Source organism: Lissotriton helveticus, chromosome 6, assembly GCF_964261635.1.
Source record: "Lissotriton helveticus chromosome 6, aLisHel1.1, whole genome shotgun sequence".
NCBI lineage: Eukaryota > Metazoa > Chordata > Amphibia > Caudata > Salamandridae > Lissotriton > Lissotriton helveticus.
The window spans coordinates 1,868,635,364-1,868,659,086 of record NC_136067.1 but is presented as its reverse complement, the minus strand read 5'-3'; the positions used below and the strand labels follow the sequence as shown (position 1 = coordinate 1,868,659,086).

The 23,723-nt window shown below is 45.7% G+C and overlaps 1 protein-coding gene across 1 annotated transcript in view; it reads right to left on the bottom strand.

The window, feature by feature from the left end:
• The window catches only part of TGFB2 (transforming growth factor beta 2), a 404,063-nt gene that overhangs the window by 108,994 nt on the left and 271,346 nt on the right, over positions 1-23,723 (bottom strand). Inside the window, exon 2 of the mRNA XM_078649791.1 lies at positions 7,783-7,946. Within this exon, the coding sequence (XP_078505917.1) occupies positions 7,783-7,946 (164 nt within the window). The remainder of the gene's footprint in view (positions 1-7,782; positions 7,947-23,723) is intronic.

The following is a 23,723-nucleotide window of genomic DNA, read 5'->3' as shown; positions in this document are numbered from 1 at the left end:
GCCTCGTTCTTTCAAATGAAAGACACAGGGGGTGATTACGAGTCTGGTGGTCCACAGATCACCAGACTCGTGGGGGCGCGACGGTGGCAGTCTGCCGACAGCCCTATTGCGCTGATACCGGACTGACACTGCCTGAATCCTGTGCTGGTATCGTATTGACACTGCCTGCACCGTGTGGTAGCTCGCCTGCATCGTGACCCTGCTTTAATTTAAGTATTTGTGCCAGACTGTAGCGCCTGCATCGTGACCCTGCTTTAATTTAAGTATTTGTGCCAGACTGTAGCGCCTGCATCGTGACCCTGGTTTAATTAAGTAACTGTGCCAGTCTGTATCGCCTGCATCGTGACCCTGCTTTAATTAAGTAACTGTGCCCCCGATCTCGCCTTGTTTTTGTTTGGTGCCATTTTGTTGTCCCAGCCCGTCTCTCCACCCCGCTCCCCGCTCCCTGCCGCTGCTCCCCCGCGGCCCCACCCCCGTTCCCTACAGCATCGCCGACCGATCCCCTCCCCACTCGCCACCCCGCTCCCACCTCCCAGCTGCTCCTCCCTCCCACTGGAACATAAGGATTGACCCGAGGGGTGTAGAGCTGTGACCGTCCTGACCTGGTCAGAACCGGTCGCTCCACCCGCTCCAGACCGTCCTGGTATTGACCCTGCCTGCATCCTGCGCTGATACCGGACTGACACTGCCTGAATCCTGTGCTGGTATCGTATTGACACTGCCTGCACCGTGTGGTAGCTCGCCTGCATCGTGACCCTGCTTTAATTTAAGTATTTGTGCCAGACTGTAGCGCCTGCATCGTGACCCTGCTTTAATTTAAGTATTTGTGCCAGACTGTAGCGCCTGCATCGTGACCCTGGTTTAATTAAGTAACTGTGCCAGACTGTATCACCTGCATCGTGACCCTGCTTTAATTAAGTAACTGTGCCCCCGATCTCGCCTTGTTGTTGTTTGGTGCCGTTTTGTTGTCCCAGCCCATCTCTCCACCCCGCTCCCCGCTCCCCGCTCCCTGCGGCTGCTCCCCCGCGGCCCCACCCCCGTTCCCTACAGCATCGCCGACCGATCCCCTCCCCACTCGCCACCCCGCTCCCGCCTCCCAGCTGCTCCTCCCTCGCTCCGCCCCCTCCACTATCCACTTATGACAGAGACTCTCACGTGCAGCGTCCACGCGCAGCGAAAGCGCCCTAAGCGCGCCGAAGGCGCGCCAAAGGTAAGCCTGTCTACGCCCGTCCGCGCCTGGACTGTGCCCAGCGCCAGACCCCCTGGTTCCCGCAAAGGCCATCCCTCTCGCCGAACTTACGACTTTGCAACCCTCACTGCTCTCAACACCGGCCGCCACCACGAATGCTACCGAGCCGCTCCAGGACGTACCCATGGACCCTTCACCTGCCAATCCTGCAAGTTCTGCTGCATCAAGACCCACTTTACAACCACAAACGCCAAACTGAGCTCCAATAACAACCACCTGGAGTGCTTCCTGCTCAACACCCGCTGGGTCCACAGACACGCCATTGAACTTTGGAACCTACTCGACACCACTTCACCGGACGTCGCCTTTCTCACGGAAACCTGGATGAACGCCTCATCAGCGCCCGGCATCGCTATAACCATCCCGGACGGATACAAGATCATCCGAAGGGACCGTATCAACCAGATTGGAGGAGGCATCGCCATCGTCCACAAGAACTCCATCCGCATCACGACCAGCTCCGACGACACCCTCAAATCCGCCGAACACCTTCACTTCCAGATACACACGAACCCCAAGACCACACTCAGAGGCACCCTCATTTACAGACCCCCAGGACCCCGCGTACAATTCAGCGATGACATCGCTGACTTTGTCAGCCCACACGCCCTCCCCTCCGATGACTATATTCTCCTAGGGGACCTCAACTTCCATCTGGAGAATAACAACGACAACAACACCACCACCCTGCTGGATAACCTCGCTAATCTCGGACCCAAACAGCTGGTGAACACCCACTACGCCGGACACACGCTCGACCCAATCTTCTCCTCCAGCAAGCACATCTCCCTCAATCACGTCACGGGACTCCACTGGACAGACCACAGCTGTGTCCACTTCAGCTTCAGAAAGACCACGAACCACCACCAACCGCAACAAGTTCCCCGCAGAAGCTGGAACAAAATTACCACCGATCAGCTCACCACATCTCTGAACCAAAACCCTCCCACCACATCAAAGGACCCAAACCAAGCAGCCATCAATCTTGCACAGTGGATCACCCACTGCGCTAACGAACTAGCACCCTTGAAAAACCAGCCCAACAAGCCTGGAAGCAAGAAAGCCTCCTGGTTCAACGACGACCTCAAGAACTCCAAAAAGAACTCCCGCACCCTCGAGAAAGCCTGGCGAAGAAACCCAACCATAGACAACATGACCGCCCTCAAGAACGCCACCCGCAAACACCACCAGCTGATCCGCACCACCAAGAAATCAACATTCAAGGATCGACTAGACAACAACGCCCACAACAGCAAGGAACTCTTCAGCATCATCAAAGAACTCACCAATCCTAGCGCCGGCAACATCGACATCACTCCCTCTCAAGACCCCTGCGACTCTCTAGCCTCGTTCTTCCACAGCAAGATCGCAGACATACACAACAGCTTCGGCGACCATCCCACTCCCCTCTCCACGGAACCGAACCCCCCCACCACCACCCTTCGAGCCTGGACCCCGATCAGCACCGATGACACCATCCGCTTGATGAACTCCATCCATTCCGGATCGCCAACCGACCCATGCCCCCATCACATCTTCAACAAGGTCAACTCCGTCTTAGCACCCCAACTCCGGGACATCATCAACTGCTCCTTCAACACCGCTATCTTCCCGGAAAGCTGGAAACATGCCGAACTCAGCGCCCTCCTGAAGAAACCCACAGCTGACCCGACCGAACTTAAGAACTACCGCCCCATCTCGCTCCTCCCGTTCCCCGCCAAAGTCATAGAGAAGACCGTCAACAGTCAGCTCACCGCCTTCCTCGAGTGCAACGGTTCCCTCGACCCCTCACAATCCGGCGTCCGAGCCAATCACAGCACCGAGACCGCCCTCATCGCAGCCACAGACGACATCCGCACACTGCTCGACAACGGGGAAACAGTGGCCCTCATCCTCCTGGACCTGTCCGCAGCGTTCGACACGGTCTGCCACCGCACACTTGTACAACGCCTCAGGAATGTCGGGATACAAGACAAAGCACTAGATTGGATCATCTCATTCCTCGCCGGAAGAACCCAGAGAGTCCGTCTCCCCCCTTTCAGATCAGAGGCCACCGAAGTCTTATGCGGCGTCCCACAAGGATCATCGCTCAGCCCCACCCTCTTCAACGTCTACATGAGTCCCCTCGCATCCATAGCACGCCAACACAACCTCAACATCATCTCCTACGCAGATGACACCCAGCTGATCCTCTCCCTCACCAAAGACGCAACCACCGCCAAAACCAACCTACACGAAGGGATGAATGACGTAGCCGAGTGGATGAAGAACAGCCGCCTGAAACTGAACTCTGACAAGACGGAAGTCCTCATCCTAGGATCATCCCCTTCTGACTGGGACGACTCATGATGGCCCCCGGCCCTAGGCAATGCACCCAAACCAACAGACCATGCTCGCAACTTGGGATTCATCCTTGACTCCTCCCTCTCAATGACCAGACAAATCAACGCCGTCTCATCATCATGCTTTAACATCCTACGCATGCTCCGAAAGATCTTCCGCTGGATCCCCACCGAAACAAGGAAGACGGTCACCCAAGCACTCGTCACCAGCCGTCTGGACTACGGAAACACCCTCTATGCCGGAACAACAACCAAACTGCAGAAAAGACTTCAACGCATTCAAAACGCCTCCGCTCGACTCATCCTAGACTTACCTCGCCACAACCACATATCTGGTCACCTAAGAGATCTGCACTGGCTCCCCGTCAACAAGAGAATCACGTTCCGCCTCCTCACCCACGCACACAAAGCCTTCCACGACCTAGGACCTAAATACCTCAACACCCGCCTGACCTTTTACACTCCCTCCTGCCAATTGCGATTGTCCGACCAAGCCCTCGCCGCGATTCCACGCATCCGAAGAGCCACCATGGGAGGAAGATCCTTCTCCTACTTGGCGGCCAAGACCTGGAACTCCCTCCCCACCCACCTCCGTCTTACACAGAACCACCTCTCCTTCAGAAAACAACTCAAAACCTGGCTGTTCGATCAGTAATGAACCCATCTCCCTTAAGCGCCTTGAGACCCTCTGGGTGAGTAGCGCGCTATATAAATTCCTAACTTGACTTGACTATTGCAATAAGGACGGTCAGACCACCATTCCCTCACTGCAGCCGCCAGGAAACTGCATTTCCCTGGCAATGCTTGGCGGGACAGCCTCGGTCCGCCAAGCATATTACAAGTTTCCTTTCCACCTTTCATGGTGCTTCCACCGCCATGAAAACTGTGGTGAAGAGGAAACAAAGGGGGCCCTATTGCGACCCCTCGTTTCTCACACCCTGAGGATGCAAACAGAGGGCCACAAAATGTGCCCCTTTGTGTGTATGCACACCAGTTCCTGCATGGCATGGACTTTACAGTCCATGCCGTGCAGGAACTGTTTTTGGCGTTCCCATTGCAGGGCCCATTTTCAGGGCATAACCATGGGAATGTAAAAAAAAAAGACTGCCTGGCAGGAGGAAATTCCTAATCTGGCAGGCGGTCTGACAGACAGCTAAGGCAGTGGACCCGGCGTCACACAGCCAAAGTCGTAATCAGGCCCATAGTGTGTTTGCAGACATGAAGATTAAAACTAGCATCTATAGTGTAAAATGAAACACACCAAAAAGCAGTTAGTAATATGTTGCAAAAAATATTAGAATGATTTTAATAAGTTAAGAAAAGACTGTGGCTTAGAGTGTAATGATACATGCAGAGATTCTACCTTTCCGGCAGTGAAGTATTGAAACTTTGTCATAAATATCTCTTTTCTGTTGATCGCTGTTTATTTTAGAAAGTATGAGTATAAGGAAAGGGTTGTACGACATTACAACGCATGGTTTTACCACGCATGCCTTTACATCGCAGTTTTTACAACGCATGCTGTTACAACGCATAGCGTTAAGGGGTGCTGGATAGTGAATAGTTTAATTTACTATTCCAACTCCAGTCCCCGTGGATAGTAGGGAAGGTGTTGGATAGTATATTAAATCTATTCCCTATCCTAGAGCGCCCCCCAGCGCTATGCGTTGTAATGACATGCGTTGTAACAGTTGCGTCGTAAAGGCACTGCGTGGTAAAAGTTGCGTTGTAAAGGATGTTTACCTAAGGAAAGGCAAGTTCTTGTTTATGGTTTTGATTGTGTAAACTGCATCTGCAATGGCTTGCCTTTCACCCTGGCTGCTGGCTTTGGCAGGAAACATCATTATCTCACTACTCAATTGTAATACCTCATTACATTTGAGCTGCTACATCAATTCATCATGACATGTGACTAGGCATATCACAACTCCTCTGTAATGAGGAATTTAGAGACATGCTTTCATACAGTCATTCAAGGCTCCCATGTATTATAATAGAGAAGTTACAAATGTAAGTTTAGACTTAGAGTCACACTTTAACAGATTGGAAGTCCATCTGACCCCAGAGAGATCTCAAGTTTTAAAAGAAAGGTCAGTGTTCTAACTCTTTTCTATAATGGCTTACTGCAACATCGAAATGCTTCTCCGCCATGCCAGGAAGTAATCCCATAGCTGACAGCTTGAACGCTTCAGATCAATGGCATCAAACATCAGTCTTTGAGGGCCTCAGTCAAACTACAGGGAGCTGTAGCCAAGGAAGTCCTGGAAGAGAAGCCAGCCGAGGTCTGGTAGACATTCACCATAGAATAATCAAAGACATGTGCCCTCTACCTTGCACAGCAGCTAGCACATTGTTGGAGCATAAAGAACAAGAGATGCAATATTATTATTTCTCCATATAAAAATGTATGTGTAAAAGATTGAAGTGTTTTAAAAGCATGGATAACAAGGTGCGTACTTGCATCACATGTGACAATGGAAGCACACACGTTACTAGCACATTGGGTAGTAATGGGTTACCTATCTTGGCTGAACTATGGAATTTACCAGAGCATTATCGCAAATTGTGAGTTATTGAAGGGGTCAAAATGGTTTCAAATTTGGAAGTAATGAGTTTAGATATGGCGGGGTTCATTTAAGTATTATCTAACTCACATTTCAAACCAATTATTGAGAAGTCTATACTCAAGATTTCGACTGGTGGCGCTTCCTATGAGGTGGTACTTCTGTGAGGTCACTGATAGGCGCACAGGTTGAAAATGGTCCAGAAAATGAATTCCACAAGAGCTGTTGTGATAGGACCATCCAGGAGACAGTGACTCATTTTGTCTTATTTTGGCACAAGTATGAAAGGTTGCAGAAGGCCTGACTTTTTCCTGATCTGAAGAGTCGTGTTGAAGAAGAGCAATGATGGGAGTTGAGTGAAACCAACAACGTCAGAGTGCTGCGCTGTGGAGCATTTTATATGAAAGGTTCAGAAGCCTATTAGTTCAAATCGGAGTTTGATTCTATGTGGTTTATATTTTTTTTACTTTTTCTGTAGAGTTTTATCCAGTGCTTAAATTGAGCTGGTGGTTTCTGGTGCTCGGCACCAGCACTTAATTGTCAACAGCAGACCTATGACAGTCTGCCACATGGTGGCGCTGCTCATCTAATTTAGAGATGAGCAGAACAACGGTTGTTTATTAATACAATGTATATAAAAAATTACTAATACCTACCTCCCCAGCTATTCGTTTACTTATGAGGACCTCGAATAATCTGAACTGTCACACTTGCAGGCGAGAGAGTTGTTTTGGTACCCTCATTGGCAGTGATGACAGGTGAAATGGGTGGTGCAAGTTGCAGAGGCCTCCTGGGCAGGCCCCAGGCACTTATTATTTTACAAATTAAGCACTGGTTTTATGCTGTGAGTTTCTTTAAAAAATGTAATAATGATACAGTTAGTGGGTTTATCTTTCCAACTTTTGAAATGTATATTTAATTACACATTAATACATTTCGCTTGAATGATTGAGATAATACATGCCTTGCCCCTTGATAACTGACGCCCTGACAAAATTCACGGGGGCAGATTTACAATAACTGGCGCATCCCTGCATATTAGCAGGGATGCGGCAGTTATTGTGCGTCACGGCTCCGCCACTATGGATGCGCCGCATTTACAATGTGGCGCACCAGGGGGAAAAAACAGACAGATGCGTGACGCATCTGTGCCGTAAAGGCGACGCATTGCTGGAGTTGTGTCGCAAGCGCGACGCAGCTCCAGCAAGGCTCTGGGGTGCCCTATCTTCAAAATGCTGTGTCAATCCTTACACCTGCTTCAAGCAGGCGCAGGGTTTTGACGCAGCATGGGCTTAAAAGCGACTGAGTGAAATCTTGTAGATTTCACTCAGCCATTTTTAGGAGGCGTTCCTGCCCTGGAACGCCACCCCCTCCTCCCCCTACACCAGAACGCCTACTTCTGGTGCAGTGCTTTACAACGTGACGCATCTCACAGATGCGTCACGTTGTAAATACCCCGCAGCATGGCGCTGGCTTTACGCTGCCACTGCGTCTCAAAAGTGACGCAACAGTGGCGTAAAAGAGGCGCAAGGGGCTTGTAAATCTGCCCCACGATGTTTAATGAGTGAGTGGCATGTGTAGAGGCCATGCTGACAACAACTGCAGTAAGAAGGAAGGTCTGTCTTACCTGGTAGAGCTCTATTCGTTGCTCTGACACTCTGGCCTTTGGGTTCTGTAACCGAAACACTCTAAACTCCGCCTTCACCAGGTTGGAAACATTTTTCTCCATCGCAGAGACGTCAAATTTAACGATCCTGAAGTAAGGACTGTAATAGATGGGCGGGATGACATCTGTAAAAAAATATATAACACAATCTTTATTTAGTTATAAAATATGGTTTGCGCAACTCTGGCAATGCGTCGCGAAGCATTCTGGGAAAATTCAGTGTAAACGCCGGCCGCGTGCCACAAGATTTCAAGGTATCATTTAGCATCATTACTTCACCAGCAGAGTAAACACGTGTGTTTTTGATTAGAGGGACTGCCGATTAATATAGATCGCCGAACGAGTTCCAAGTATGTTTCAGGGCGCGCTGATCCTGGCACGGGGAGTGAGGGGTGGGAGCAAGTCCTGCATGCTTTTAAGCCTCGACAAATTAAAGTTGATGGCCGGCAAATAAAGTCACGCATAAAATTACAACCAAGTGTCAAAATAAAATTAAAAAAACATTTTGAGGTTGGCTGTGTAGTGAAATAAAAATGTAGCGGGGAGTGGGACACCACGTTGGGCAAGTTCTATATTTTATTCCCAAGAATATTCTGATATGGTTTCAAAGTCTCCAACTGGATAAGACCGCTTCCAGCTTGTGCGAGGGATTCATTTACAAGGGGGTTCCCTGCTCTGTGGGCCAGGACAGGACTCTCTCTCAAATGCTTGTACAGTTTTACCGATGACTGCCGCTTAATTCGACCACGCGCCATCGATGCTGTCAATGACCCCCGCCAAAGCCCCCGAACACGAAGGCAAGTGGTGACTGAAGGAAAAGTTACCCCAATTTATTTTAGACTCGCTGCCTTAAGGCATTCAGTGGTGAAACGCTCAACACACGTGACAACACCAACCATTCCAAGACACAACCAACTAAGCATACACATGAAAGCGAGTCACGTCTGATGATCCAATTTAAAAAAGTCTGTGACACAACCATGAAAGAACAAGGTGTGAAGGTACTCGAACTCAGACAGAGCCACAAAGTCATATTAATGGCAATACAACACTAGACACATCTCTGTGACATAACGTAGCATAAAATAAGTACTTTTCGTTTACAACCAAGAAAAAAATTATCATTTCCTTAACACTTGTTTGCGCCAGGTGTTACTGTTGTAAATGCCATTTTGGCTCCGGAGAAGGTCGTACAAAAAAGGAGGAAAGCGATTGTCCTGCAGCGCAGGATACTAACAAAGTTAGAGCAAACCTGCCCCAGAGCTCAGACATTTCAGGATCACATGCTGCCACAACAAGATGCATTAGAGAATGGATGTATTCATAAATGAATGAGTTAATGAGTCATTACATTTATAAGGCACTATCCACCTTAATGCTATATTATGAAAGATTGCCTTGCCGATTCTATGATGTGAAGTAGGTAACCACAGCTGCCGCTATGTGGCGCCATTTGCTGGAGCCACCTGGATGTATGACATTACAACGCATGCTTTTACATCGCATGCCTTTACAACACGGTATTTACAACGAATACCTTTACAACGCATAGTGCTTTTGGGCGCTGGATAGTGAATAGTTTAATTTACTATTCCAACTCCGGTCCCCGTGGATAGTAGGGAAGGTGTTGGATAGTACATTAAACCTATTCCCTATCCTAGAGCGCCCCCCAGCGCAATGTGTTGTAATGGTTTGCGTTGTAAAAGTTGCGTCGTAAAGGCACTGCGTGGTAAAAGTTGCGTTGTAAAGGATGTTTACCGAGCCACCTATATATGTTTCCACCAGTCATGACTTGTATTTTGAACTAACTACTCATGCAGACAGGACACCAGCAAGGGGCCAGGCACTAGGTTTGTGACCCATGACCCACATAACATTGTTACATGCATGCAACAACCACTTCAAAGAACATCTGGCCGACGCCACTTACATGGGTGAAGTGAAATTGACATTTTATGGGTGTGAAAACGCTGTTCGTGTAATGGAGCACCCGGCTTCAAATGACAGCTGCCGGGCCCTCTAATAAAATTAAAGTTTTAAAAAAACGTTAATCACCAACAGAGGTGGAGGTGCGTTAAAAAAAACAGTGGGGAGTGAATGGGCATCAGTTGGGGGGAAGCAAAGTGGGATCGGTGTGGACGAGGGAGCAGCAGAAATGAACAAAAATAGGAGATGCCAGGCTCAGGTCAGGGGCAGATATTTAAAGCGGGGTCACATGACACAGAGTAAGAAAGCGTGAACTCTCATTCATAGCTTAACAAAAAAGAAAAAAAATGTAGTTACCTAAATGTGAGCAGTGGAAGGACACTAGTCAGCCAGTCAAAAGGATGGTGAAGAGGCTATACTGCTGGGTAGAGAAAGACACAAGTGGAAAGCAAGCCATTGAATGTGGAGCACGCAAATGAGCGTGACAATAATGACAGCCAATGGTAAGCCGAGGACATGCTTGAACGCCACTGTATGTTTTTGGGTACAGTCAAAAAGTATTTTGCCTACAGCTGAACGCTGCCTGGAACCTGAGACCTAAAAATGATTACTTTTTGGGGGAAATTCACTTCTGAGATACAGAATCTAGTACCTAATGATTTGGGGTGTTTTTGAGATGTAAAATAGTCGCTGAGGTGTTTCAATGCAAGCACTCCATAGGAGATGAAGGATTCAACAAACAGCCAATGGTACTTGGTGGTGTAGAGATAATCTCCTCTGGGTGAAGCCAAATCCCACTCTGTGTACATTTGAAGGTATTCGCAGTAAGAGATTTTGAAATTTGAAGGCAGCTTTGCGGGCAGGGCAGACATAAAAAGCATGAAAAGTCCGAATAGAGAGGTCAAAAAGTGTAAAACATTCTGGCCAGATTAAGGAAAAGCCCCAAAAATAACGTGCGTGCTGAATACAAAAAATGATTTTTGCACTGATAAGATAATGTCAAAATATTTGAAATGCTACGTTTGTGCTGCTGCTGGAACCACTTGCACGATCAAGGCAAATAGTGTTTGATCAATTACGAAACACAGTGACAATAACTCCAAATATGAATACAACCGATGAATAAAGCAAACATGGTGCAGATTGCTCCACAACACTCACTTCCACGGCTGCGATACACACACACATGCTAAGGTATATGAATTCAGTCGATACGAACATGGCGGTATGTAGTATGAGTAACCATATTTTCATACGGTTTGCATCAAAATTTCTTTTAAGTCAAGGCAATTGGCTTTTTGTTCCATATTTGTTGTTCATAACTTGATGTCTTTCCTCAAAACAGATTATTCTATTTGCAATTTTTGCACCTTTCTTTCAGCACTTGAAATTTGCCCTTCGTCCATGTCTCCTCCCTAATATGAACATTAGCACTCCTTACGGTCAATGCGCTAAAACTGGCCTCTGCACTGTAAAACACACCCATTCCAGGAAAAGTATGTTACTACTTGTTATTATAAAACCACCTCTTTATAACAGCGCCATCTGATCAACTCACACAGAAATGAACCCCCTATAAAAATGCAAGAGTACTAAAATGCAATAGCATGCAAGACAGAAAAGGAAACACAAGTGACAAATGTAATTGCAGATATGCCTGCAGTGAAAAAAAATATTGGGACAACAGTCTTAAAAAGAGGGCCACAAATGCTAACAAAAATGGAATCTGTCACTATATGTAGCCGTTTTTAGGCGTCGTCTAAGCGCATGCTTTGCTTGCTATCTTGCAAGAAAAAGATATTGTACACAGAAAAAGGCTTGCAGCCTGCACATTGCTTAGCATTCATTGGCCTAATTGTCACTCCTATTTGCTGCCTTCTGGTTGGCCAGTGCATGGTGGCTTCACTTCTTTTTCTTTCGTCTGGAGCATGAACCAAGTACTGATTGTTTGAGCTTGATTGCGGTCCTTCCGCTGATCGAGCTGTCATTGAGGTACTACTTTTATTTTTTCTTCCTCCCTGTATCCTTGTTGAACCTCCTACCATTTTTAGCTATGTTGTACTATGCCACACACTCTTCAAAGAAGTGCTTTTCTCCTTTGAAATGGATGTTAATTGTGACAACTTTTGGTATCTGATTTTATTGTGACAACAGATGTTATCTCTTTCCAAATGTATTTTGACTAAGACATGGACATTGCTTTGTTTATGTGATAGGATTTGTTGCCAAATTTAATACTTATCTTCTTTTTTACGCATTGGGATATTAACTGATTAATCAGAATCACTGGGGTGTTGTGCAGAGACCTGCAAAGCATTGGCAAAGCCAACAGGTTTCGCCTTTGAGGCTCCTGGCTTTGTACATGCTGTACAGCATGGGCATTACAGACTTTCATAATGATTTGTAGCTATGCTGTATAGCAGTTTGGCTGCTGTGCAGCATGGTAACAAATAATAATAATAACAAACAAGCAATGGCATAGCCAATATGTCTCAGCTTTTGGAACCTACAAGTGTTTAGCCATGCAACACATAATCCTGGGTGCTGTGCCACCAGTAATTGAAAAGCTACATAATTACTACACACTGGGTCATGTAGTGGGATTTAGGAATACATGCTCGCATCAGGAAACATTTATGGACACATTCCAAGGCTTTTTAATGCACAGACAGCAAGACAAGTACGTCGATGCATGTCAACAGCACTATAACATTCTGTGTGCGACTGCATCTCTAGAGAATTGAATTGCATATGAAAAAAAGCTGTGAAATACATTCCAATGATGGAGATATCACATCCCTCCTCCCCCAGGCCTCTATTCACCAGGCGCCCTTCTTCAGAGTTTTCCATTCAAAATACTGCTTGCACAATGAATTTACCAGCAAGCCCCTGGCCCCGCGCTCTGTCCCAGTCCCCTGCGTACAGGAGCACTGGATATTCCAAAAACAACAAAATGCTCCCATTTGTCAGGTAGAGGGTAAATAATGAAGAAACAGGTATCACTTAATCTCCGCGCCCCTAAAAACAATTAACGGACCTGGTATAATGTAACTGGCGCTTTTGGAAAGCACTCCGATGCCTTTAGGTCAGTCAAGTTCGCACGCTATACAAATGCTCCCCAAATTAATATGACCTTGGGTAATGTAACTAGCACTCGTGTAAAGCACTCCAACGCCTTCAGGTCGATCAAGTTCACATTATATAAAAAAATGTCTCATAGTCCCTGGGGAGCTGCCATGAACATGCTTTCAAGTTAGAGCTCTGAGAGGAGGATGACGACAGGAAGATGCAGTGGGGTGGGCATCCAGTAACATGGGAGCAGGCGGGAGAGACGAATGCTGCTCCCATTTGTCAGGTCGAGGGGAAATAATGAATAAACAGGGGCAGCATTATGCATCACTTAATCTCCGTGCACCTAAAAACAAAAACGTGAACCTGACCCTGTGTAATGTAACTGGCGCTTTTGTAAAACGCTTTAATACCTTTGGGTCAGTCAAGTTTGCGCTCTATAAAAATGCCCCCAAATATAAATCTGACATTGTGTAATGTAACTAGCGCTTGTGTAAAGCGCTCCAACACCTATGGGTCACTCAAGTTCACAACACCTTCGGGTCACTCAAGTTCACATTATATAATAAAAAATGTTTTGCATTCCCTGGGGAACTACTGTGAATGTGCTTTGAAATAAGAGCTCTGAGAAAAGGAGGACGACCAGTCGAGGCAGCAGGGCGGGCTTGCAGCGGCAGGGGAGGAGCTGAGAGTGATGAATGCTGCTCCCATTTGTCAGTTAGAGGTGAAATAATGAATAAACAGGGGCGACCGTTGGCATCACTTAATCTACGCGCACTTAAAACAAAAAAAAGACCTGACATTGTGTAATGTAACCGGTGCTTTTATAAAGCGCTTCAATACCTTTGGGTCAGTTGAGTTTGCGCTTTATAAAAATGCAGCCAAAAATTAATCTGACACAATGTAACTGTCACTCATGGAAAGCGCTACAACACCTTCGGGCCACTCGAGTTCACATTATATAAACAAGCGTCAGAGAGAATGTGACGGGAGTTGCCCAAGCCTTGCCATTAACTGTGCTACAAGGTTGGTTCTGCTGAAGCTACGGTGACCGAGGCTCACTAAAACAACAAGCAGCAAAGCAGGAAGGGTTTGGGGAAATCTTCACACTTTGAAGTCAGAGAAAACTAAAGAGGGAATTTTGGAAACAGTGTCTGTCATTTGATCTCAGTATTTGAATGGGACAGGGAGATTAATTGGCAGGTGCAGCAGTGGAACCACCAAAAATGGGCAAACAGCATGAATCAAAGAAAAATATAGTCCCCAAATGAACATGTAAACGCAGAAGCGTAATGTTCCCAGTAACTGGGTGGTGCTCTGTGGGAGAAAAACCAAACACAAAAAGGAGGGACAATCTGAAAGGGTTAACCACTAAAAAGCAAGCATTTTTTAACAATACTCAAAGGGACAAATAAAAAGGCACAATCCCTGGCAGTGTGATAGTGCTTTTTAGATAGATTTGTTTTAGCCACACTGCAAAGCATCCATGCTGCTGTACAGCATGTCTAAAAAAATGCCAAAGCCAGAAGGTCTCACAGGCGAGACCTATTAGCTTTGACAATACTTGTTAGCACTTGCATCCATTAAGAGAGGAAAGAAAATAGCATGCACGCCTGCATTTGCATGAGCACTTATCACTATTTTTTACCCATGCAAAACTGTGTGGTTGTGTTAATGTGTGCACAATGGGTGCTAAAAACATTTCTGCAAGTTGCTTCACATTACTTAGCACACAAGTATTAATTATGTTCAAGGACACTCCTGATATTCAACAATTTATTTATTTATTTATTTAGCGATTTCTAGAGCGCCTGGTGACCCGGAGGCATCCCCGCGCTGAAACACTTGTAGAGACCAGAGGGGGAGAGGGACACTATTTTGGGAAAAGCAGAGTTTTCAATTTTTTACGGAAAGTGAGATAGCTGGGTTCGAGCCGAAGGGGGCGAGGAAGCACGTTCCATCCTGAGGACGCTTTTACAGAAAAGCGTCGGCCGCCGGTGCGTGCCTTCCTAAATCTGGGGACATTGGCCAGACGCTCATTGTCCGAGCGCAAGGACCTAGGGGCCTTGTATGGGGTGACCAAGTCTCTCAGGATAGCAGGGCCAAGACCGTTGAGGAGTTTGTGGGCGGTGCACAGGGCCTTAAATTCTACCCTTTGGTGTATTGGAAGCCAGTGGAGGGCCTTGAGCGCTGGTCTGGCTGAGATTCTGGAAGGGAGATTCATAAGGAGCCGGGCAGCTGCGTTTTGAGTACGCTGGAGTTTTGCCATGGTGGCTTCAGGGGCTCCAAGATAGACCATGTTGCTGTAGTCTAGCCGAGCAAGGATCAGACCTTGGACCAGGAGTTTCCTAGATAGGGGCGGAAGTAGAGGAAGGATCCTGCGGAAGGAGCGCATGAGTCCAAAGCAGGTGCCTGCTGTTTTGGCTGCTTGGGTTTTCAAAGACAGCTCGGGTTCCAGCCAGACTCCCAAGGTCTTAATTTCTTGTTTCGGGGTGGGCACTTCCCCGAAGACATCTGGCCAAACCGATGGGGGATGGTGATCCATTTCATGCCCATAAGCATGACTTCTGTCTTTGATCCGTTTAACTTGAGTGATGACTCGCACATCCAGTGGTGAATTTCCTGGAGGCAGTTCAGCAGATTGTCTGGGTGGTGGTCAAGATGTGAGCGAGAGACGACCAATTGCGTGTCGTCCGCATAACTCACTATCTTGATCCCGAAGGGGGCAACGACATCCTCAAGGGGGGCCATGTATGCATTAAACAAGGTGGGGCTTAATGAGGACCCCTGGGGGACTCCGCTCGAGAGGGGGAGGGAGGCTGAGTGGGAATTGCCGTCCCACACCTGGAATGATCGCCCTGAAAGGAAGGATTCTATCCATGTGAGCGCGGAACCCGCGAGTCCTGCCACGGGCAACCGATGGAGTAGGACACGGTGGTTTACCGTGTCAAAGGCTGCACTGAGGTCCAGGAGGATCACTGCCACTGACCCTCCTGAATCCAAAATGCACCTTGCCTCCTCGATGACAGCAAGAAGGGCGGTATCTGTGCCGTGGCCCGGACGGAACCCAGTTTGGGACTGACGCAGAAGGTTGTGAGATTCAAGAAACTGGGACAGTTGACCATTGACCAGTTTCTCGGCCATTTTGCTGATGAAGGGGAGGAGTGAAATTGGCCGGTAGTTCGCCATGTCAGATGGGTCCAGTTGGGGTTTCTTTAGAAGTGCTTTGACCACTGCACTCTTCCAGCTTGGGGGGACAGAGCCTTGGGAGAGCGAGATGTTTATCAGCTCCGTAATAGTGGGCAAGATGACAGGGGCCACTGTTTTAAGGAATCTAATAGGGGCGGGATCCAGAGGGGAGCCGCTTTTCATTTTGGCCATGGTTGTGCCTACTTCGTCCAACGATACTGCCCTGAATGAGGTCAACTGAGGGTGCATGTTGTTTCCTGAAAGGATGGTGGATGCATCGTTGTCCATGTGGCTCGGCAGGCAGGGAGGGGGGAGGGAGACTAGGATACGGGCGATTTTGGAGTTGAAGTAGGTTGCCAGTTCATCACTTCTGTCCGCAGGGGATATGTTGGAGGAGGGGAGCTCTGGTATTTTCAAGAGCTCTTTGGCGATGAGAAAGGATTCTCTCGCCGAGTTGGTGGAGTTTTTTATTCTGGTGTCATAATGTGAGGCTTTAGTGAGCTTCAGAGTGGAGTTGTAGGTTCTCACCAACCTACGATAGGCTTCCTTGCTGGCGTGCAGCCAGTCTTTCCTCCATAGTCGCTCTGCTTTTTTGCAGTCTTTGCGGAGAGTTCGGAGTTCCGGGGTGTACCATGGGGCTGATCCTAATTTCCCGTTTTTATCCTCACGGGTTTTTATAGGGAGGATGGAATCAAGGGACAAGGTGATCCACTCCCTGAATTTCCTATCTGCGGTGACCGGATCTTCCGAAGAGGTACGGGTCGTAGAGTTCAGGGTTCTGGCCCAGTCCTCTGTGGAGAGTCTGGACCATGCCCTGTCTCTGGTATAGGAAGTGGGTTTGTGGAGTTTCTTGAAAGCTCCTGGTAGACGGAGAGGGACCAAAAAGTGGTCCGTCCACGGGAGGGGGAGGGACTCTTTGACTTGAAGGGTGGGGATGTTGGTAAATACCGGGTCCAGCAGATGCCCCTTAATGTGTGTGGCTCTGGAGTTGGTAAGGTGTAAGCCGTAGGCCGCCAGGTCTGAGATCAAGTCGACTGCCCCTGTGTCACGGGGGTCATCGAAATGGATGTTGAGGTCTCCTAGTATAGAGAAGTTGGATGTAGAGTGGGCCTGAGACGCTATGAATTCTAGGAGAGCGCTAGCAAATGGGCCATAATGGCCAGGGGGACGATATACTAGGAGGCCTGACAATGAGCTAGTCGGCGCTAACTGGATAGTAAAATAAAGGCTTTCAGAGTCCAAGATATGAGCGTCGTTGGTTCTACAGGAGAGGTAATCCCGGTAGATGATGGCCAATCCTCCTCCTCTGCCAGAAGGACGAGGTTGGGACTGAATAAGGAAGCCCGGGGGAAGGGCTGTAACAACGTCTGGGTCCGAGTGGTCCATAAGCCACGTTTCAGAGAGAAACAGCATGTCAAGCTCATGATCTTCTATTAGGTGGTTAATGAGCAGCGCATGCATAGGGAGTGACCGACAGTTCAGAGTGGCAAGTTTAAGGGCCGGGTGAATGACGGGTGGACTGGGGAGTTGTAGCTGAGCTGGGCGGCAGAGTGTACAGCTGGTAAATGGTCCCTCTAAACCGTAAACATAGTTACATGAGCTGTCATTAGTGGGTCTGAGTTATATGCAGCTGACTGTTTTTCCATGACCTTTTATGTTAAAAACATGTGTGATATGATACGAAGAATAGTGTATATTTAAAGACTCCAATAACATATTATGTCCTTAAAATATATAATGAGGTCATTAGAAACAGGATCTTCGTACATAAAATGTGTAGCCTTAGAAAAGTAGCCCAATTAATCAAGCACCCGTCTAATATTACCTAAAAGTCAGAAACACTGAAAATTATGGTGATCCAAAGGCATTACATTTCTAAATCTTAATAAATGTTCCCACTCTGATCAGTGATTTTCCATTGCGCAAGGCTGGTTTGCATGATAGCAAATTAAGAAACCTGTCCAGTAATGATAGTATAGAGTGGAAGTTCAGGAACACTTTGGAAAAGAATATCATTGAACTTTGTTAGACCTGTCAGCCTCAGGGTGCACTTCCCCCAAACCATTTGCTTCTCTTCCTCCATTATGTTGAAATTCATTTTGTGGACCTTAGGACTCTGTGCATTTTACCATTGTGCTAAAGTGCTAGTGCTCACTTCCTAAAATATTGCTAAATGGATTATACCCAATTGGCATATTTAATTTACTTTTAAGTCTCTTGTAGAGTTGTATACCTTACGCCCAGGGTCTGTAAATTGAACGCTACTAGTGGGCCTGCAGCACTTATTGTGCCACTCTCTTAAGTAGCACCTTGAAATATGTCACAGGCCTGCCAGTGCAGCCTGAACAAAGTTTTAAACTGCTATGTCGACTTGGAAAGAAAATGTCCTTGCCAAGACTTTCCTTTAATTACATATAACTCTCCCTAAGGTGTGCCCTAGGTTGCCCAGATGTGCTCATACTTTCATATGTCTTGGTAGTAAAAAACTCATAAATTTGTTGTCCACTGACAGCCTGGCAACCTCGCAGAGTTAAACATAATAAGTAGATTTAGACCAAAAATGATTGTGGCCAAATAATGACAGGTCAAGAACTAACACGAAGTGAGCTAATATTGGTTCATTATGCCAAACATATGCCATTACCTACAGTGTGGGGACACATAGAAGTAGATAAGGGGCAGAGATACCAAACAAACTATTCAGCATATAAAGAACATTCCAAAAGTGGTCTCTGTTATTTTTATATGTATATAAATAGTTTTCCCCTCATAATCTTCCTCTTCCATCTAACAATACTGATTCACAACCTACTAGGCAGGCAATTCAATGTTGTGACTAAACTGCTGTAGTCTCATATGGTTTTAGTATTTAGGAACTACTCAGTCATCTGTATGATCACTGTGAGAAAAGCCCCTTTTTGCATTGCCACCCCCCAATTTTTGCAGAATTTTAATGCTGGTTTTTAGACACTGAAACAAGGGTCTAACTGAAACAAGTAAAAACAATTGCAAATCCCTAATTCATATATGTATGTCTCCTGTAAGGCTATATTACATGGTGTAGAAACTACATCCGTAGCATGGAAAGTTAATGTCACCTGTGGAATGTAGCACTTTTTGTGCTATCCACTAGTGTGACAGGGAAAACATGGCTTCAGCCCTACTAGTAACCTAACTACAACAGATTGAACCTGAAGCTCGACCCATCAAAATAACCCTTTTTGTCAGGGAAAACCTCCCTTTTAAATATTAATGTCACCCATATGTAGGGCTTGTAGCCCACAAGGTAAAATACATAATATTTAAAAGTAGGACATGTAGAAATGTAATGTTTTGATGTACTTACAGTGACAAGGCCTCAAAAACTATTTCCACTATGAACGTTCTGTTTGAGGAAAAGTATCTCAGGTTTGGGGACAGCTAGAAAAAAGTTCAACCACTATTTTCAATATTTATTACAATCCCAATTTAATGGTGACATGGGATTTTTAATTAATATTTTAATTAATATTTTAGGAAAGTTAATTTTTAGAAAGTTAACTTTTGCCTGCCTGAAGATCATGGAATTAATTTGCTTTAGCTTTCCAGTAGCTGCCAGACAGTCTTTGATATTAATAAGGTGTGAAAAGTGCTCTCAAAGTAGAAACAATGGCCCAGGTGTGAGGATCTATTTTTCTTCCCCTTGAAGGTAGGCCAGTTAGGGTGGACCCAGGAACTTCATTAACTTGTAAAGCAGCCTGCCCTTTCACCAGTAAATGTAAGGTGAGACCTGGGGAAGTAAAACCTTTGTTCCCCATGCCCGGTTGGCTTCAAACACATTTGGAGAGGAGCTAACCCCAGAATCAGTTTTGAGTAACCACAGATCATTTCCTGGGCCACACAATTCTAGGTGGGCACACAGGCTCTGTACAAGGGAGAAAGGGTTGGCCCATTTAGGGGTTTGGAAGGATGGTGCACTCAAAGATTGTTAGCAGTAGGGAAAACAGAAACTGCTGAAACAGTGAGTAGAGTTGCCCCAGGAAACCTTTACTGCATAGGTTCGTGAGTGTTCAGGAGTCATCTCATACTCCAACTAGTGCCCACTGTAAACGTGCCACCCCAAGGCAACCTCTACGGAACACTTTCCTGACATGTGAAAACCCAAAAGAAGGACTGCACCTGCTGTTTGAGACCTGTGAGGAGACCTGGAGGGTTGGACTTGCTCCCACTTGCACCCAGGGCAAAGAAATGGACTCCAAGGGCCACTTGGCTGGCTTCTTGTGTACTACAGGGACAAAACAACCTGCAAGAGGTCTTTTCTCTTAAGTGTCCCCGTGACCAGTTAAACTTTACCAGGACTGGACCCTGCTGGTGGCCTCTTCTGGAGTGAGAGTCTTGACCCCGAAGTACATTCCTGGGACGCTTGTCTGTGTCTAACTGGACTTCTCCTACAGTCTCTGAAAAGTTGGGACTTAGAAAACATTTTAGACTTCCAGGTGTCAGAGGACTGAGACCAACCACTGAGCTGATCCAGTATAGGTGAAACTGTGGGCTGATCTCACTCTTGGTGTTTCTCTGCAGTAGTACATCCATTTCAGTGGGACATCAGCGAGAAGCTATCTGACCTCATGAAACGCATCATTGGATACAGCCAGCAGCCTTGGCCCAAAAGAGGATTCTGAGCTTGCCGAAGTTGCCGAAAGTATTCAGCCGACAAATTAAGTTCCTTGGGCGCAAAATTAGAATTTTTCCAGCTCTGAGCTTGGTGAGCCAAAACTACCAGCTTCAGTGGGACCTGGTTGAATGGCTACCAATCTTCTAGAGGACCTACTCAGACACAGACTATAACCTTGCCCTGCTGGAGCATTTCAACTTCCAGTTCTGCGGCTTTGGCCAATGATAAAATCTTTGACTGGCACATCAGATGCATGCTCCATTGTGATCTCCCTGAAAACCTCGCCTGGGTTCTGGTCATCCTTGAACAGTGACCATTGATTAGTGTGTTACTTTTTCTTGGTACTTTTTGTCTTAACTTTTAAAAATTCATATCTTTAGTTCCCCATATTGGATGTTTGTCAATTTGATGTGATTATGTTTATTAAAATTACAATTTTTCAGTAAATTGGGGGAGGATTTTTACTGTATGCCGTTTTCAAAAGTTTAACTGTTTTGGTATTTATAAATGCCTGACATATTTTCTCTAAGTTAAGCCTCTCTGCTGGGTGCAGTAGGTCAGGTTTACATTACTGAAACTTTTGCCAGGACCTTACAAGTTTGTGACTTTATTATTTGTGGTGGACTGCCATCCACCTCAACTAATAAATGCACGTTCTCACTATCATGTCATAACTATTGTGAAGGCCCTTAACAGATCAGAATTGGGTCAATTCATAGAGGGTTCCTTCACATTTACGCCACTAAGGATAAATTGAGAATTTGAACGTCTCACGTATGGACATTAGTTTTACCTATTCATTATTTTAACTGTGAATAACCCTTGAATTTTTGGGATCCTTATTCTATAAAGGTAAATGCACTACTGTGTTTGAAGTTATAGAGTGCAGCCCTAGATTTGCTGCTGAAGATGTAGGGCTATATGGATATTATTGCTCACCTGGATACTGGAGATAATAGCTTTTATGCAACATGTGGTATACAGAGCAGTGTTTTTATTGCTAGCCACGTTTTAGTCTACAGTAGAAAGGGTAAAAAAGTGAGACATTGTGTTACTAATTGATCATCACCTGCCTATTGGGCAAGTCCATTTACACATTCAGCCTTACCGACCATAAGCGCTGGATTATAATGTACTTGGAAATAGTTTAATTTGCCAGCTAACCAAAGTAAACTTAATTTGAGATTTGTTAGTACATCAATCCAACGATAATTCACTCTCAAAGAAGTTATTTTGAGCGATAATAGTAGTAATAAAATGTATTCCTAGTTCACTGTATAAGCACTGTTATATCATCTCATTTGCATACCGATCCATTCTCCAATGAGCACGTATTACATTAAAAAGTGAAACAAAGTTTCTAACACAATTTTCTAAGCATTTTTAAAATCTTCTGAAAAATAATCACAGTCCGTCTACCTAAAGACAAACTGCAGGTTAATGGAATATTGTACCAGGATATAAAATTAACTACATGAAATTTTTGGATAGACACCAAAACATGGATCTTGATGAAGCAGTTTAAGGGAATTAAGATTTTCAAAGTGATACATTTTTACTTTTAAATGCCAAGATGTGTTCTGTTTATATCAGATTTGATCAACTCTGTAACTTTACAATTTACTGCATTGTCTTACTGTTTCAGTACATACACCTTAACTGCATGGCTTACTCTCAGGTCTTAACATTTACTTTAAAAGATTGTCATGTTTAGAAAACGAAAGAAGAAAATGGGAGAAATGTTTAACTCATCTTTGCAAACAGGGGCAGTACTTACCAAACATTTGATTGGTGCCAGGCTTCCCCATTAATGTATAAAATAAATAAAAAAAATAAAAAATAAAAAAAGCAGTCTCTTTAAAATACTAGAATGCATAGCATGAGGATATCGTACCATTTATTTGTAGTAGCTGCTTACATATCATACTACATTTGGAGTTTTTTGTAAATCTGTTTTAAAATGGCAAATTGTTGACTGAGTTAATCATATCCGGTATATGTGGCATTCATTTGTGGGGAGTTAACAGAAACATTTTGCTGATACTAACAGTTTCCCCATGCATCAACGTGGTATTGCTGTATTAGTAATGTTTTAATGTCCCATGACCTTAAATTTTAAAATCTGTACAGTAAAAACAAAAAGTTAAATGATCAGTAATATGTTTACCGCATATTTAAAATAGGGTGTGCTTACGAATGAACATCTATAAATGAAGGCATCATAGGCAAAGTATGTTGACTGTGACTCAGTTTACTTATTTTTATCAGCAAATTGTCTCATTTTTTCATTTGGGTAGCACCTTCGGGAGTAGTGGACTCTATTCCAAAGGTTCACTTCCTTTATCAGAACTGAAATGCTAGGAAGGTAGTGTTCATATTTAAGTTTGGTCTGGTTTCAGTCAATGTACAGAAGGTTTCACTATTCAGTTCGATGGAGAAAGAGCAGTTGTAATCTTGCAGGGATTATTAGCAAGAAAGATAGCTTTTCATGTGGCAGGGTTAAAGAGAGAGGTGTACTGAAATAATTGTTCACTGGATTTTTCAAAGTTTACCATAATCTCTAGAGCCACCTGAGGTCGTATTACACAAGCACCCTGGGGCCGCAGCGTGCGTTTGCACACGCTTCATGTGCCCCGGGGCACTTTTGTCTTACAGAACAAGCCGCAGATGCTTGTGCAGCACCTATTGTAACGCAGATAGCGCTAGTGCACATACAATGCCAGCACTACCATTAGAGGGCGTTACCTCACTGCCTAGGGGCATGGCACCATGCAAATGAGGGAACAACTTTGCCTCTGCGCCCTTTGCTGTATAACTTGTGTGGGCGCAGGGGCAAACATGCCTTTAGAAGGTGAACTGAAAGTGTGCCACAAAAAGGTGGCACACTTTCCGTGCACATTCTAAAAAGTAGCCTTCTAAAGGGATGAAAGGGGGTCCCATAGACCCCACCCCCAGGCATCCCCTTGCAGGCGGTTGCAGTCTCTCCCTTCACCTGCCTGCAAGGGGGTCTCTAATCTCTTGAAAAAGTGCAGGCAGGCTGCTGCCTGCACATGGAAACAGCTGT